This window comes from Ylistrum balloti, unplaced genomic scaffold, assembly GCF_031769215.1.
Source record: "Ylistrum balloti isolate Yb309-2 unplaced genomic scaffold, AGI_CSIRO_Ybal_v1 Utg369754, whole genome shotgun sequence".
Lineage (NCBI taxonomy): Eukaryota > Metazoa > Mollusca > Bivalvia > Pectinida > Pectinidae > Ylistrum > Ylistrum balloti.
The window spans coordinates 201,257-217,169 of record NW_026781956.1 but is presented as its reverse complement, the minus strand read 5'-3'; the positions used below and the strand labels follow the sequence as shown (position 1 = coordinate 217,169).

At 34.4% G+C, this 15,913-nt stretch overlaps 1 protein-coding gene across 1 annotated transcript; it reads left to right on the top strand.

Moving 5' to 3' along the window:
- The first annotated feature begins 14,845 nt into the window (after nt 1-14,845).
- On the top strand, nt 14,846-15,649 carry LOC132543355 (uncharacterized). Its single transcript, XM_060206847.1, has one exon. It carries the CDS (start codon nt 14,846-14,848, stop codon nt 15,647-15,649), a length of 804 nt encoding a protein of 267 aa, XP_060062830.1.
- The last annotated feature ends 264 nt before the right edge of the window (nt 15,650-15,913 follow it).

The following is a 15,913-nucleotide window of genomic DNA, read 5'->3' as shown; positions in this document are numbered from 1 at the left end:
AGTTATTTCGCACAACTGAATAATTTTGAAGTATATTTAATGTAATTACTTAGAAATACACTTTAGTCACGTCCGTTTCATAACTGACAATGAAAAACTCAAATCATATTTTCGATTCCCGAACCCTTATCTCCCTGTTCCCTCCCCGCTACTCCTGGTTCCTGTCCATTGTTCCCAAGTTCCCGCCCCTCCGAAGCGACTGGGTTAAAAATAAAATGTGACCTATACGTTGTACCAAGTACTCAGGCCACTGTATAACAAATATACATGAGACCGAGTTCAAGCTAAAACTTGTGTACGATCTCAAAATATCAAGCTCGATGTCAAGCTATCAATATCATAAAAAAACCTCTAAAATATCAAGCTGAGACCAAAGAGTTGACACTACCGAATAGCAAACTGAAGTTCCAACTCAGAGAGAAAGCCGATTGAGTGATTACTCGGTCGTATGTAACCGCGGCATAGACAATACAGTTTTATAAGCAAGCAACCAGGGTTAGGGTTTGGACTGGGATTTCTAGTATAAATAGACACTCAAAATGATACACAGGGTTTTCTTTGACCCTGGATGAAGGTACAAAAATCCCCCCCAAAATTGCTAAATTCAAGTCTTGCACCCCTAGTTTTCACGGACTCTCTAAAGGTGTTAAGCCGTTTAGTATGTAAGGTTTAGTTTGATGTTACACTGTTGATGCAACTCTTAATGTAATAATGGCGCTTAATGTAATAATTATTACAATAAGCGTTGCAACGGCTACGCTTAATGTAATAAAGTTATTTTTATTACATTAAGCGGGGCAACTGTTACGTTTAATGTAATAATATTTTTTTTATTACATTAAGCGCCGAAACTGTACTATTGACAAATTTAAGAAGGTTCTTAGTGTAATAAAGTCCGAAATGAAGTGGACATATTTAGTCTCCTGTTTTGTATTGTCATGTCATTTTGGGTATTATTAGGGCCCCACATCGAGATGCAGAAGCCCTATAGGAATCACCCTGTCCGTCTGTCCATCCAGACAGTGAGGTAACTGGCATTTTAGCCACATGCAAGGTTTGTTGACATTCTAATCATTAATCTAATCATAACTGAAACTATCATCGGAAAACAAAAGTACCGGCGTCCGTACATCCGTCTGTCCGTAGTTTCAGTTATGATTAGATTAATGATTAGAATGTCAACAAACCTTGCATGTGGCTAAAATGCCAGTTACCTCCCTTTTTGTATGCATACACATTATGATGATACCCGTCAGCCGTGTCATATCAAAGACGTTTAAAATGGCATTTGAAGCTTCCCCCCTTAAAACAATAATACTGCAAGGAGCGAGGAACTTAACGGCCTGGAGTCAGTATACCGGTCAGTATTGACGAGGAGAATTAATTGGTTGATTGTCCGATCAACACATTGAAGGTCATTTACGGATATGCCAGTTTAAGTTGCAGAGGAAGACCCTAGAATATCTGTATAGAACCACCGACCTCCAATAAGTAACTGCCAAATTTCGACCACAAGGAAAGGAAATCCCTAAAATTATCATCTTCTCTGAACGGGTTTCGAACTAAAAACCTGGGAGGTGATAGGCTACAACGATCACGGGGCGCAACGACCCAGACCGTTCGGCTACCGACACCCCGGCCCCTCCAAACCTTGACGGGAACATATACCATTATTATAAAGTTGTCTACGGACGTTGAAATTTACCATGACATATTCACCATCGTGTAAAAAAAAGACTTTTAACGGATACAAGTAGTCCATTACCAAAGAGGCATCGGACTGATTTAACTTTGGAAAAAAAAATTCAGTTAATTGCAGACTCCGAGAAATTACCTTAAGTTTCTCAAAAGGAACTCAGCGTAAAATATGGTATCGGCCGTGCGACTGTCTCCGACATATTAAAACGGAAAGAACAGTACAACAGTCAATTTCAAGAAAACTGTGAGTTGAAGTTGCTTAACGTATCTACGGGCGGTAGCATGTATTTTTGTGTACAAAGTGAAGTCGACAACAATACCTGACTTTTCCGACACCCTGTCTAATCCGACCAAAAATGTCACTCCCCCATGGTGTCGGATTAGACAGGTTTCACTGTATTGCTATATTGTCTTGTAATCGACACGCAGTGTACTTCCGTAACAGTATAAAAATTGTTACATTAGCGGTCATTTAAATACAACCACAACGCTTAGTGTAATGATTTATTTTGTATTACTCTAAGCGTAACAATTGCAACTCTTAATGTAATAAAGATAAGTTTATTACATTAAGCATAACGGTCGCAACGCTTAATATAACAATCATTACATTAGCGCCGTTATTACATTAAGAGTTGCGTCAACTGTTCAGTCTGTTGTTACACTCTCTTGAATATTTATATACTATGTAGTCTGCGTTACACTGTGAAGGCTGGTGTCCCATCTAGTATATTGTTACACTGTCTATAGGCTGGTGTCCCATCTAGTATATTGTTACACTGTCTATATGCTGGTGTCCCATCTAGTATATTGTTACACTGTCTATAGGGTGTTGTCATACTGTCTAGTATGTTGTTATATTGTCTAGTATAATGTTATATTGTCAAGTATAATGTTATACTGTCTAGTATGTTGTTATATTGTCTAGTATGTTGTTATATTGTCTAGTATAATGTTACATTGTCTAGTATAATGTTATACTGTCTAGTATGTTGTTATACTGTCTAGTATGTTGTTATATTGTCTAGTATAATGCTATACTGTCTAGTATAATGTTATACTGTCTAGTATGTTGTTAGATTGTCTAGTATAATGTTATACTCTCTAGTATGTTGTTATATTGTCTAGTATAATGTTATACTCTCTAATATGTTGTTATATTGTCTAGTATAATGTTACACTGTCTAGTATGTTGTTATACTCTCTAATATGTTGTTATATTGTCTAGTATGTTGTTATATTGTCCAGTATAATGTTATACTCTCTAATATGTTGTTATACTGTCTAGTATGTTGTTATATTGTCTAGTATAATGTAATACTCTCTAGTATGTTGTTATATTGTCTAGTATAATGTAATACTCTCTAGTATGTTGTTATATTGTCTAGTATAATGTAATACTCTCTAGTATGTTGTTATACTGTCTAGTATAATGTTATACTCTCTAGTATGTTGTTATATTGTCTAGTATAATGTAATACTGTCTAGTATGTTGTTAAACAGTCTAGTATGTTGTTAAACTGTCTAGTATGTTGTTATATTGTCTAGTATAATGTTATATTGTCTAGTATAATGTAATACTCTCTAGTATGTTGTTATATTGTCCAGTATAATGTTATACTCTCTAATATGTTGTTATACTGTCTAGTATGTTGTTATATTGTCTAGTATAATGTAATACTCTCTAGTATGTTGTTATATTGTCTAGTATAATGTAATACTCTCTAGTATGTTGTTATATTGTCTAGTATAATGTAATACTCTCTAGTATGTTGTTATATTGTCTAGTATGTTGTTATATTGTCTAGTATAATGTAATACTCTCTAGTATGTTGTAATACTCTCTAGTATGTTGTTATATTGTCTAGTATAGAATTATATTGTCTAGTATGTTGTTCTATTGTCCAGTATACTGTTATATTATCTAGTATGTTGTTATAATGTCTAGTATATTTATATACTATCTAGGATATTGTATTACTGTCTAGTATGTTGATATATTGTTTAGCTTGTTGTTATACTGTCTAGTATGTTTATTATACTGTCTAGTATGTTATGCTACTGTCTAGTATGTTGTACTACTATCGAGGTTGGTGTTATACTGTCAAGTTCGGTATAATGCTATAAAGGACGTTGTGCTCCTGTCTAGGCTGGTGTTATACTGTCCACTTCGGTATAATACTGTCTAGTATGTTATGCTACTGTCTAGTATGTTGTACTACTGTCGAGGCTGGTGTTATACTGTCCACCTCGGTATAATACTGACTAGTATGTTATGCTATGCCTAGACAGTAACATCATATACTAGACAATAGCATAACATACTAGACAGTATTATACTGAACTAGACAGTATTATACCGAACTGGACAGTATAACACCAGCCTAGACAGTAACACAACATACTAGACAGTAGCATAAAATACTAGACAGAAGTATAACAAACTAGACAGTATTATACCGAACTGGACAGTATATCACCAGCCTAGACAGTAACACAACATACTGGACAGTATTATACCGAACTATAGAGTATAACACCAGCCTCGACAGTTACACAACATACGCTGTCCAGTTCAGTATAATACTGTCTAGTTTGGTACAATACTTTCTAGTATGTTGTGTAACTGTCTAGGTTGGTGTTATACTGCCAAGTTCAGTATAATACTGTCTAGTATGTTGTGTAACTGTCTAGGTTGGTGTTATACTGCCAAGTTCAGTATAATACTGTCTAGTATGTTGTGTAACTGTCTAGGTTGGTGTTATACTGCCAAGTTCAGTATAATACTGTCTAGTTTGGTATAATACTGTCTAGTATGCTGTGTAACTGTCTAGGTTAATGTTATACTGCCAAGTTCAGTATAATACTGTCTAGTTTGGTATAATACTGTCTAGTATGTTGTGAAACTGTCTAGGCTGGTGTTATACTGCCAAGTTCAGTATAATACTGTCTAGTATGTTGTGTAACTGTCTAGGTTGGTGTTATACTGCCAAGTTCAGTATAATACTGTCTAGTATGTTGTGTAACTGTCTAGGCTGGTGTTATACTGCCAAGTTCAGTATAATACTGTCTAATCATAGTACTCTGACATACACAATCACAACGATAAAACGAAAAAAAAACGAAAAAGAGTTACCGGCCTTCGGACTGGTGACACCCAGTAACATCGCTCAGCCTGAAATGTGAAATTCTACACTATTGCAGCCTGCTGATTGGCCAAATAAGCTGGACTATGGTAATATAATAAGTATGGAATGTATCCGTATAGCTGGACTCCTATAAATTTAACATGAATTACTGATATTGCTCGTCCAAATATTGCATCGTATCCTGAGATCGCCATACTATTTTACATACATACTCGTGTATACGCTCGTGTCCGTCACGCCTGCTGACCACGATATACTGTGTCTTACCTGTATAGACTCGCTGACCCCAGCCGTGTAAAACACCTGTACTCACCTGTTTGTTTACATTTCCAGTGTGTGCATGAACGGTTCCTGAAATATTGTATGCTTTGACGTTTGTTAATCCATCATGAATACTACTTCAACTTCCAATAAACATCTTCTGAATTCTTCATCGTCGTCGTCTCCAATTTTTCCTGAAAGTAAAAAGGCCAGACAGGGATCCCTTACTGAAGAGAGCCCACCCAATTACCCTATGTACCCTAGTCAACCCGGCCTATACCTTCCGATGGGTACATCGACTCCCTCAACTCCTCATGGAAACGTCCTTCCTGGTAACTTCTATCCTCAAACTGCTGGGTATCCTCTGGGCCACTCCTCTAATACTCAAGCCTTTAATGTTAATCTCTCTCCGGAAAACATACGAGATATAGCTATGGCCGTTAAAGAAATGGTAGTGAGTGAAATATCTGGCCTCATACAAAAGGAAACAGCACCACTAAGGGCTGAGCTAGACGCCGTGAAGCTAGAAAACCAAGACCTCCGGCTTAAACTGGACGATTTAGAGCAATATAGCCGGAGGCCTCTGGTAAGAATTTCTGGGATCCCCGAATCCCAATCCGAAAATACCACTGCTCTTGTCCTTGAAGTCATTGAAAAAGCCGGGATACCTGTAACTGCTGATGATATTGAAAGGTCGCATCGTGTTGGAAATCCCACGAAAACGAGGTCCAGACCTCGCCAGATTATTATGAGGCTAAGGTCATACGAAACCAAACGTACACTTTTAAAATCAAGTAAAAAATTTCGGGAGTGTCCTACCACGAAGTCTGTGTCAGTAAATGAAGACCTTACTAAATATCGCGACAAACTTGCATTTCTCTGCCGTCAGTTGGCGAAGAATCCTTCTAGTCCAGTGGTCCAGACCTGGACATGGGACGGTAAAGTGATGGTTAAAGACAATTCGGACCGAAATCATCAGATCTTCCAGGAGAAGGATTTGTGTAGGTTTGGCCACGTCCTCAGTACCTCCGAATAACCTCCGTCACAAGGTGTTCAAATGTCAGTCAATTTCTGAGTATCCTACATGTGATCAATTCTTTATACCAACAGTCCGAATATGTTCACACTTATTCATTATCAATTCCTTTTAAGAAGGAAACGATAATATACTTACCTGTAAACTTACCGACGTCACATGTTCACATGGCCTATGATGATTATTTATCTTGAGTGATCGCAAAGAATTTGCGTATTTTTCCAGTGTCCAATATTAATCTCATCGTTTATTATCAATCAATGTTTCAACGTGAATTTGTACAATTTTTATTTTTTACAAATTACTTTCTTGAAAAATTGGTAATATACTTACCTATAAACTCAAACGACGTGACGTGTTCATATAAAATGACGTTCACTTATAGTGAATGACCACAACTGAGTTTGTGTATATACACATGTACATGCATTTTTCCAGTCATTACTACTTATCCAATATTACTTACCTCGTTTTATTAACAGTCAAATTAACGTGCATTTGTACACATTCTCTTCATTACAAATTATTTTCATTGACTTTCATTTATATTGAGGGATTTCAATGAATTTGTGTATTTTTTTAGTGTCCAATATTACTTACCTCGTTTTATTTAACAGCCAATGTCTAAATCAACGTGCATTTGTACACGTTATATTCATTACTAATTATTTCCAAAATGGTAATATGTACCTATGCCTGCATAAACTTAAATGACGTCACATGTTCATATAAAATGACGTTCATTTATATTGAGTGATCACAATTGAGTTTTGTGTCTATACACATGTACATATATTTTTCCAGTCAATTGTCCAATATTACTTACCTCGTTCTATTAACAATCAAAGTCTTAATTAACGTCCGTTTCTACACGTTCTATTCATTAAGAATTATTTTATTTTCATGATAAATGGTCATATGTACTTGTACCTGCATCAATTTAAACGACGTCACTTGTTCATATAAAATGACATTCATTTATATAAAGAATCGCAATGATTATGTGTATTCTCACAATGTTCAATATTGTCTACCTCGTTTTAAACATATAACAGCCAATGTCTAAATTAACGTGCATATGTACACGTTCCATTCATTAAAAATTAATTCCATGAAAAATGGTAATATGTACTTATATCTGCATAAACTTAAATGACGTCACATTTTCATACAAAATGACGTACATTTATGCAAAGAGTTCGCAATGCATTTGTGTATTCTCACAGTGATTAATATTGCTTACCTTGTTCTACATAACAGGCAATGTCATAATTAACGTTCATTACATATTATTGCGATGAACAATGGTAACATGTACTTATACCTGCATATACTTAAATGACGTCACATGTTCATATAAATGACGTTTATTTGTATTACGGACCGATCACAGTTGAGTTTTGTGTCTATACACAAGTACATGCATTTTTCCAGTCAATTGTCCAATATGGCTTACCTCGTTTTATTAACAGTAAAAGCCTTAATTAACGTGCATTTATACACGTTCTATTCATTACAAATTGTTTTCATGAAAAATGGTAATATGTATTTATCTGCACCAATTTAAACGACGTCACATGTTCATATAAAATGACGTTCATTTGTATTGAGTGATGGCATTGAATTTGTTCCACTATCCAATATTACTTACCATGATTTATTAACAGTTGAAAATCTAAATGAACGTGCATTTTCACACGTTCTATAGACTACAAATTACGTTCATAAAATGATCACGTACTTACCTGTAAATATTTGTGTTTGAATCTGATCATGTTGGTTTTTTACATATGTTTATCTTGAAAGTAGGCAGTATAAATATAAATATATCATTTGCGCATGGATGTATTGTGCACGCAAACTAGATTACAAGGGTGTGATGTTAGAGTGTATTATGTGGGACTTGTTTGTGCATGGTGTACAGTATGGTGGATTCTGTCCGGGCATGAGATGATAAAGTTTTCAATTTAAGTATAGAGTTTGTAATATATAAACATTGTTGTATGTTGTGTAAATACTAGTAGCAGGCCAAATTCACCAGAATTTCTCATCCAAATCAAATTATTTCTCCTGGTTATACCAGTTTTTCCATTTCCATTTTAAAATTTTGTTACTTTCTATGTCTTTGCAATGTGGTGACTTATGATACCTATTTTGCTAAGTATATTGGTAAAGTAATTTCACGACTAAATCCTATGTACATCGTAACGAAGTGGCGCTATTTTTTAACACGTAAACCTCGTCTTTTGCAAACTGACTATGTTTGGACACGGAGATATCCCTACTATGCATATCATATTACATAATGCCCGTTGATTGTTTTTCGCACCGTGTCCTTATTGGTTTGTATCACGCGAGGTCAAGTCGGTTACCTTTGAGCAAACAATTAGACCTCATTATCATTTTAGCAACCAATTTATTTTTGGTTTATAAAATCAATGCGATGCCTATTATGGTATTTCTTCATATGCTTATGAAAGACAAACCTTTAAACTTAAGTAATGTAAATAAGTCGAATGAATATTCTAATAATGTACATGTAAATGCTGTTTTGAACATTATTGTGTGCTATGTATTACTCCTTTGTCTTTACTACTCCCTCTATATTTGGGGACCGTACCCCAACTTGAACTTTGTAAGTGTTATTGACAGTTGGTCGATTGGCATGGGTAGTGTATATTTAATATATTTTCAACATTTACTCGTACGTTGTGGAGATATTGAAAGTAACCCGGGTCCTGGTAGTTCATCCCTTTCAGATTTATCAATTCTTAACCAAGATTATTTATCATTAGTGCACTACAACGTTCAGAGCCTATTACCTAAAGTGGACTTAATCTTTAGTGAACTACATCAATATGATATCTTATCCTTTACTGAAACTTGGTTATCACCTACAACAGAAAAGTCCGGCGAACTTCTTCTTTCTAAATTTCATGACCCTTTTGTAAAATCTCGGTCTGATAGAATCGGTGGGGGTATTGCCGTGTATGTTAATAAAAATATTACTGCGATCCGGCGTTCGGAATTTGAAATTAATAATCTAGAATGCATTTGGATAGAACTGCAGCTTAACAATAAAATTATTATGCTAGGAACCTTTTATAGACCTCCGAACTCTGGGAATGAAATTTGGAATTTAATTGATCATTCTATTGATATGGTTGCCAATTATGAATTTGATAGTATATTGATAACAGGTGATTTTAATGAAAATCAATTAGCTACAAACCCTAATCGTATTATTGATTTAATGTATCGATATAATTTTATTCAACTTGTTGATGAACCTACTCATTTCACAGAAAATTCATCCTCTCTTTTAGACATATTTATGACAAATAATATAGGCGTTATTAAGGAAGTTGTTGTTGGAGAATCTTTTTTACCTGCTGAGACTAGATATCACTGCCCTATTTATACATTTTTAGATGTTAGTCGTAACAGTTTGAAATCAAGTATTCAAAGGCATATATGGTTATATAAAAACGGTGACTACAAAATGTTTCGGGATAGATTGAATAATATCGACTGGATTAGTCCATTTGAAAATTTATCAATTGACGAATTTGCCATTTTTTTTAATTCCACAATATTAGATGCTGCTAAAATATGTATTCCTAATAAAACAGTAACAATAAGGCATAATGAACCACTATGGATGCATAATGATGTAAGAAAATTAATAAGGGATCGAAAACGATTACACCGAAAAGCTAAAGGTACCCAAAATCCGTATCACTGGCAGAAATTTAGACAGGCAAGAAATAAATGTATTGACGCTATAAGGAAAGCAAAAAATGAATATGTTTTAAAGTTAACCGGTAAGATAAAATGTATGTCTACATCAACACGTGACTGGTGGAAGTTGATTAACAATTTTACAAATTTTTCAACCAAAACTTCTCATATACCAACGTTAATGCAAAATGATATATATTATGGTGATAGTAAACAAAAAGCAGATCTTTTTAACAATTACTTTATTAGCCAGTCTACTATCGACGACTCTAATGTAACACTACCAAATAATGTAGCTACTAATAATACACTTGAAAATATTGATATCACTGAACAAGATGTTGAAGATGCAATAAATAAGTTAGATACTTCTAAAGCTTCTGGTCCAGATAAAATGAGTCCAAGAATTATTAAGGAAGCAAAGACAGGGTCTATTATTTCAATTCTTTCTAAATTGTTTAACAAATCTATCGACTGTGGTATATATCCTTCTATATGGAAAGTCGCTAATGTTACACCAGTTTTTAAAAAAGGTGACAAATCCGTTGTTTCAAACTATAGACCTATATCTTTGATAAGTATCGTTGGCAAACTAATGGAAAGGTGTATTTTTAAACATCTTTACAATTTTTTTAGAGATACAAATTATTTTACAAATTGTCAATCGGGCTTCACACCTGGGGATTCTGCAACAAATCAATTATTAGACATTACAAATGATATTGGGAGGGCTTTAGACGCGGGTAAAGAAATCATTGCCGTATTCTGTGATATAAGTAAAGCGTTTGATAGGGTTTGGCACAGGGGTCTTATACATAAATTGGAAAAATCTGGCGTTTCTGGTAAATTGCTATCTTGGTGCAAAAATTATTTAACTGACAGAAGTCAAAGGGTTGTTATAAATGGTATTTTCTCTGAAACCCAAAATATCAAAGCAGGTGTACCTCAAGGTTCAATATTAGGTCCTCTCTTCTTTTTAGTATATATTAATGATATAGTGAATGATATTAGTTGTAAAATAAAGTTATTTGCTGATGACACAGCCTTGTATATCATAGTTGAAAATCCCACGATTGCTATTAATACCATCAATAATGATCTTTCAAAAATACATGTATGGGCAAATAAGTGGTTAGTAAAATTTAATCCAGACAAGACAGAATCTTTATTAATTAGCCGAAAAACTATACCAGGAATTTATGATCCTATCACTATGGACAATGTCAATGTAACTAATGTAAAATCTCATAAGCATTTAGGGGTGTTATTTTCTGATGATGGTACATGGAAAAATCATACTGATTACATATTAAAGAAAGTGTCACCAAGACTAGCGGTTTTAAGAAATTTAAAAAACATACTTGATAGGAATTCTCTCCAAACAATATATTTTGCTTTTATCAGACCTATTTTGGAATATTCTGACGTAGTTTGGGATAATTTACCCAATTATTTATGTCAAAATTTAGAAAACATCCAAATAGAAGCTGCAAGAATAGTTACAGGTGCTACTAAATTGTCAAGTGTTAGTTTATTGTATAAAGATGTGGGTTGGGAAAAACTTTCTAAAAGACGGGAAAATCATAAACTCTTGCAGTTTCATAAAATGTATCATAAGAAAACTCCATTTTATCTATCCAGTCTAATTCCAAGTAAGGTATCAGATACCCACAGACATAATACTAGAAATTCAAACAATTTACTATTAATTAATTGCAGGACTCAGTTTTATAAAACATCTTTTTTAAATTCTTCAGTACATTTATGGAATTCTTTACCAATCGACATTCGCGAAAATCCGTCTGTCAGGATTATCAAAAGATTTTTACAAAAAGAAAATGTAATGATTCCACACTATTTTAATATTGGAAGTAGAAACCTTCAAATTTTACATACACGATTGAGACTTAAATGCAGTAATCTCAAACAACATTTATACTTAAGAAATCTGGAAGAAAGTCCATTTTGTTCATGCGGGTTAGTAGAAAGTACCCACCATTTTTCATTGTCTTGTGCTAATTATAACATAATTCGACAAAATACTTTACTTCAACTAGATATTACTCTAACTGAAAAAACTCTATTATGGGGAAACGACACTTACTCTAAACAGAAAAATGAACAAATATTCTTGACCGTGCAAAATTATATCAAGCTTAGTAAACGTTTTACCTAATATTTTTTGTCCTTTAATTCTTATTATAAAACTGTACATTATGTATTGTTTCATAGATCTGAATGGAGCTTTGAAAGGTAACCTTTTTTACATACCAATAAATTAAGGCGCCACTACTTAAGTTGTAAATTACATTTTGTAATTCTATCCACCACATGTGCGTATACGTAAGTTAATATGTTTTATTGTTATGTCCAAATATTACTTTTTCATCCAATGTCGATGTTAGGTGTTCCATTTCCGATTTATATTTGTCTTTGTATGTACATGGGAAAGGAATTAATATAAGCTTTAAGCTTGTTTTCCCATCCCATAAGATTATGCGTACCTGTCTGTAATTAAATGCTTATTACTGAATAAAAATATTGTTTAAACTAACGATAATAGTTAGACCGTATAAAGTATAGGTCGAGGGTTTTGGTGGAAAATTGTAATGTAGGCCTAAATAATAACACACTTATTTTGTATCATTGAGGTATGTATTAGTACTAACAAAAATAACTATTTATCTTTCTAAAAGGGAGGAATGTACCATAAGATTGGTGGTTTATATTTTTGTTATTTCTTTAAAACTATTATTACTAATTATGTAAAACAAGTCTGCAAAATACGATGATCTGGTCATAAGCTTAATAATAAATCTGGGTGAACAATATTGACAGGGTGAAACATAATGTACTTTACGCGATAGTAATTATGCGGATGAACAATTCTATTTCATCTTTCTTGTTACTCTGAAATTACATGTAGACACATATTCTGTAAGACTTTCTAGCGTGTCTAATTCATGCAATAATATCAATAATACAAGAATATCTGAAATATTTAAATATCTAATGCTTGAAAAAAAACAAGAGATCACAGTCTCCTACTGAGTATAGTCATTAATGTACGTTATATCAATATACTACAGTATGTTATGACGACAATGAATTGTTCTGTGTTGAAACTGGTGACCCAAAAGGCTTATAGAAGTAAAAATCTTAATTTTTTTTATCAAAATCCGTATTAACAAACTAGCCCTGCCTAGAAATAACGCATGTAACTGGCCATAGTGTTGCCACCTGCCTGTTATGTAGCAGTATATTCAAGTTACATTTGTTGCATTTAACTATCTGCATTAAGCGTACTTTTCAATTAATCTAGAAATGTAACGTGTCGCCTATGGTTCGACTTAGTCGTCACTGGCGATTCCAAATGGGTATACCCACCCCGAACGGAGTTTAACAATTATCTAGTAGAGCAAATATATACAAAATGAAATATATAGCCTTTTCTAGCTAAGGGACATTGCCTTTGTCTGAGCAATCACTTCCCGTGATCACGTACAACCTGTACTGAGAAATATATACAGGAAAAGAGTAACACTTAAAGAAAATAAAGAGCTAATTTAGATATATAGGGGAACAGAAAATAATAATTCAACAAAACCTACAGTGCGCCTACTTGTTGAAAACGTGACAGACAGCCTAACTAGTGTTCCGTTAGGTGTGTTCCCATTTCGCCTTAGTTACATATTTTTGTATAAAACACGTGGAAATGTGCTAAGGCGAAAGGGGAATTGAGCTAAGGCAAAGTGGGAATTTAGGAAAAGTGTAGAAAGATAAACAAACCAATTACATGCAGCAGTTGTTATTTTAACAATAACTCATTCTACAGTTAAATCTTCATTATAATTGACAAAAGGCCACATAGATTTAAAGATATATATGATATAAAAAATATATATGAAGAAATAAAAATAACTACATGTTGTATTGGAACATGTACATTTTAATACTAAATCAATTCAATATATTTAAATAAATATTGATTTTATTTCTTATTTCTGTTATAATTCAAAGAAGGAACAAATCTTATTTTAAAAACCTAGTTTTTCAATGAAATGTATGTTTATAAGCAACTTATATTTTTAGTTATACTTTGAGATAGTTTTTCTTGGGGATATATGCATACAAAAATATTCATAGTAGATTTTTACAGACTGAATTATCTGTTCACCCTAGAAGTAACAGCTTGGAATAACACTAGCCTTACTGTGATTCAGCTTGGAACAACTCCTCATCTCAGCTTACGTAACGTAAGAATCCGGTTCATCCTAGCAGTAACAGCTTGGATTCACTTACAGAGACTTACAGAGATTCAGCTTGGAATAACTCCTCATCTCAGCTTACATGTTATCTATAAAAGACCTTTGACAGTATGCTAAAGTATCAGTTTCACAATCAACATGGCAGGAGTTATGCTACATGTAGACTTTTTAGAGACTAACAGGGGTGGTAGACATCTTGTATGGAATGGCTTTACATATCGCCAGAACAACAAGAGGGACACATGGATATCATGGAAGTGTACAGAGAAAAACTGCAAAGCTACATTATGCACCCGAGATGACGTACCCACAAAGATAGGCCAGGTTCACAATCATCTACCAGACCGAGCAGCAGTAGAATGCAAGAAGATTATGAACAACGTACGAACGAGAGTTAAAACCGAACTTCATCCACTACCAGCCATCTATGATGAAGAAATATCCAAACTCCATGGGATGCCCAGAGTATAGAGATTGCCTCTAAACTTCCAACGATTGATGCCAAGAAGTCGTCACTCTATCGTAGCAGAAAGAAGACACCAGACCAGAGGTACAACTTGAAGGTAAATTTACCCAGACCACCAGTGGAGAACAGTTTCTACAAGCAAATGATGGAGACAACGACAAAATACTGATATTCACTACTGACGAGAACCTAGTACATCTGTTCTCTGCCGAGATCGTCTACTGCGATGGAACCTTTTATACAGCCTCACAGATGTTTGACAGTATCTTCACCATCCGTGCTTTTGTTGATGCTGTTATGTTTCCGCTCATTACTGCCGAAGAGAGATACAAACACCTACATTAGATTATTCACGCTTCTGAAAGACATTGCCGTTCGACATAACCTGAACTTCTCACCGAGCACAGTTAGCCTTGATTTCGAATGTGCTTCTCGTAATGCCGTCACTCAGACATTTCCAGCAGCAGAACTCAAAGGATGCCTGTTCCACTACACAAAAGCCATTTGGAAAAAGACGCAAGAATATGGACTTCAAACTGACTACAAGAACCTTCCCGAAGTCCAGAAACTTTTCCGCCGGGCAGCAGCTTTGCCACTTATTCCACTACACCAAGTTGAAGATTACTGGCTACATGCCCTAGAAGATGCCCCACAGAGAGAAGACTGCCAGAAACTCACTCATTACGTCACAGAGACATGGATTGAAGGGCGACATCCACAACCAACATGGAACCACTTCCTAACCGAAGGACCCAGAACCAATAACCACTTAGAAGGATGGCACAATAAACTTAAGAAGAGAGTGAAGACAGCACATCCCAACATCTACAAGATAATCGAGGAGTTCCAGCGACTTCAAGCAGCTACCGAGGTGAAGATGATTCAATATGCAGCAGGTGGACAGAGACGAAAAAAAGCAAGGAAGTACAGAGGAGTGGAAGAACGTCTAGCAAACCTAAAGACTGATCTGTTGAATGGGACCAAAGACTTCATCCAGTATGGGGACATTCTACATTCTGAAACTCAGTGACTAGTTCAACAGTGTTGTGATATTTATAGTGCTTAATTTGAATGTTAGGACTATTTATTATAGCATATCGCAGCAGTGAAACTTTTGATATGATGAGATTGATAGTGCTTAACTATAAGATTGTGTTGCATGAAATGTATACTTGTCTGTATCAATATATATTATATATCTATAATGTTAATTATGTTTGTATTGATGACATTGCAAAAAGAATACTAGTATATACCTAAATAAACATGATTAAATTAATTACTTGGCTTCCTT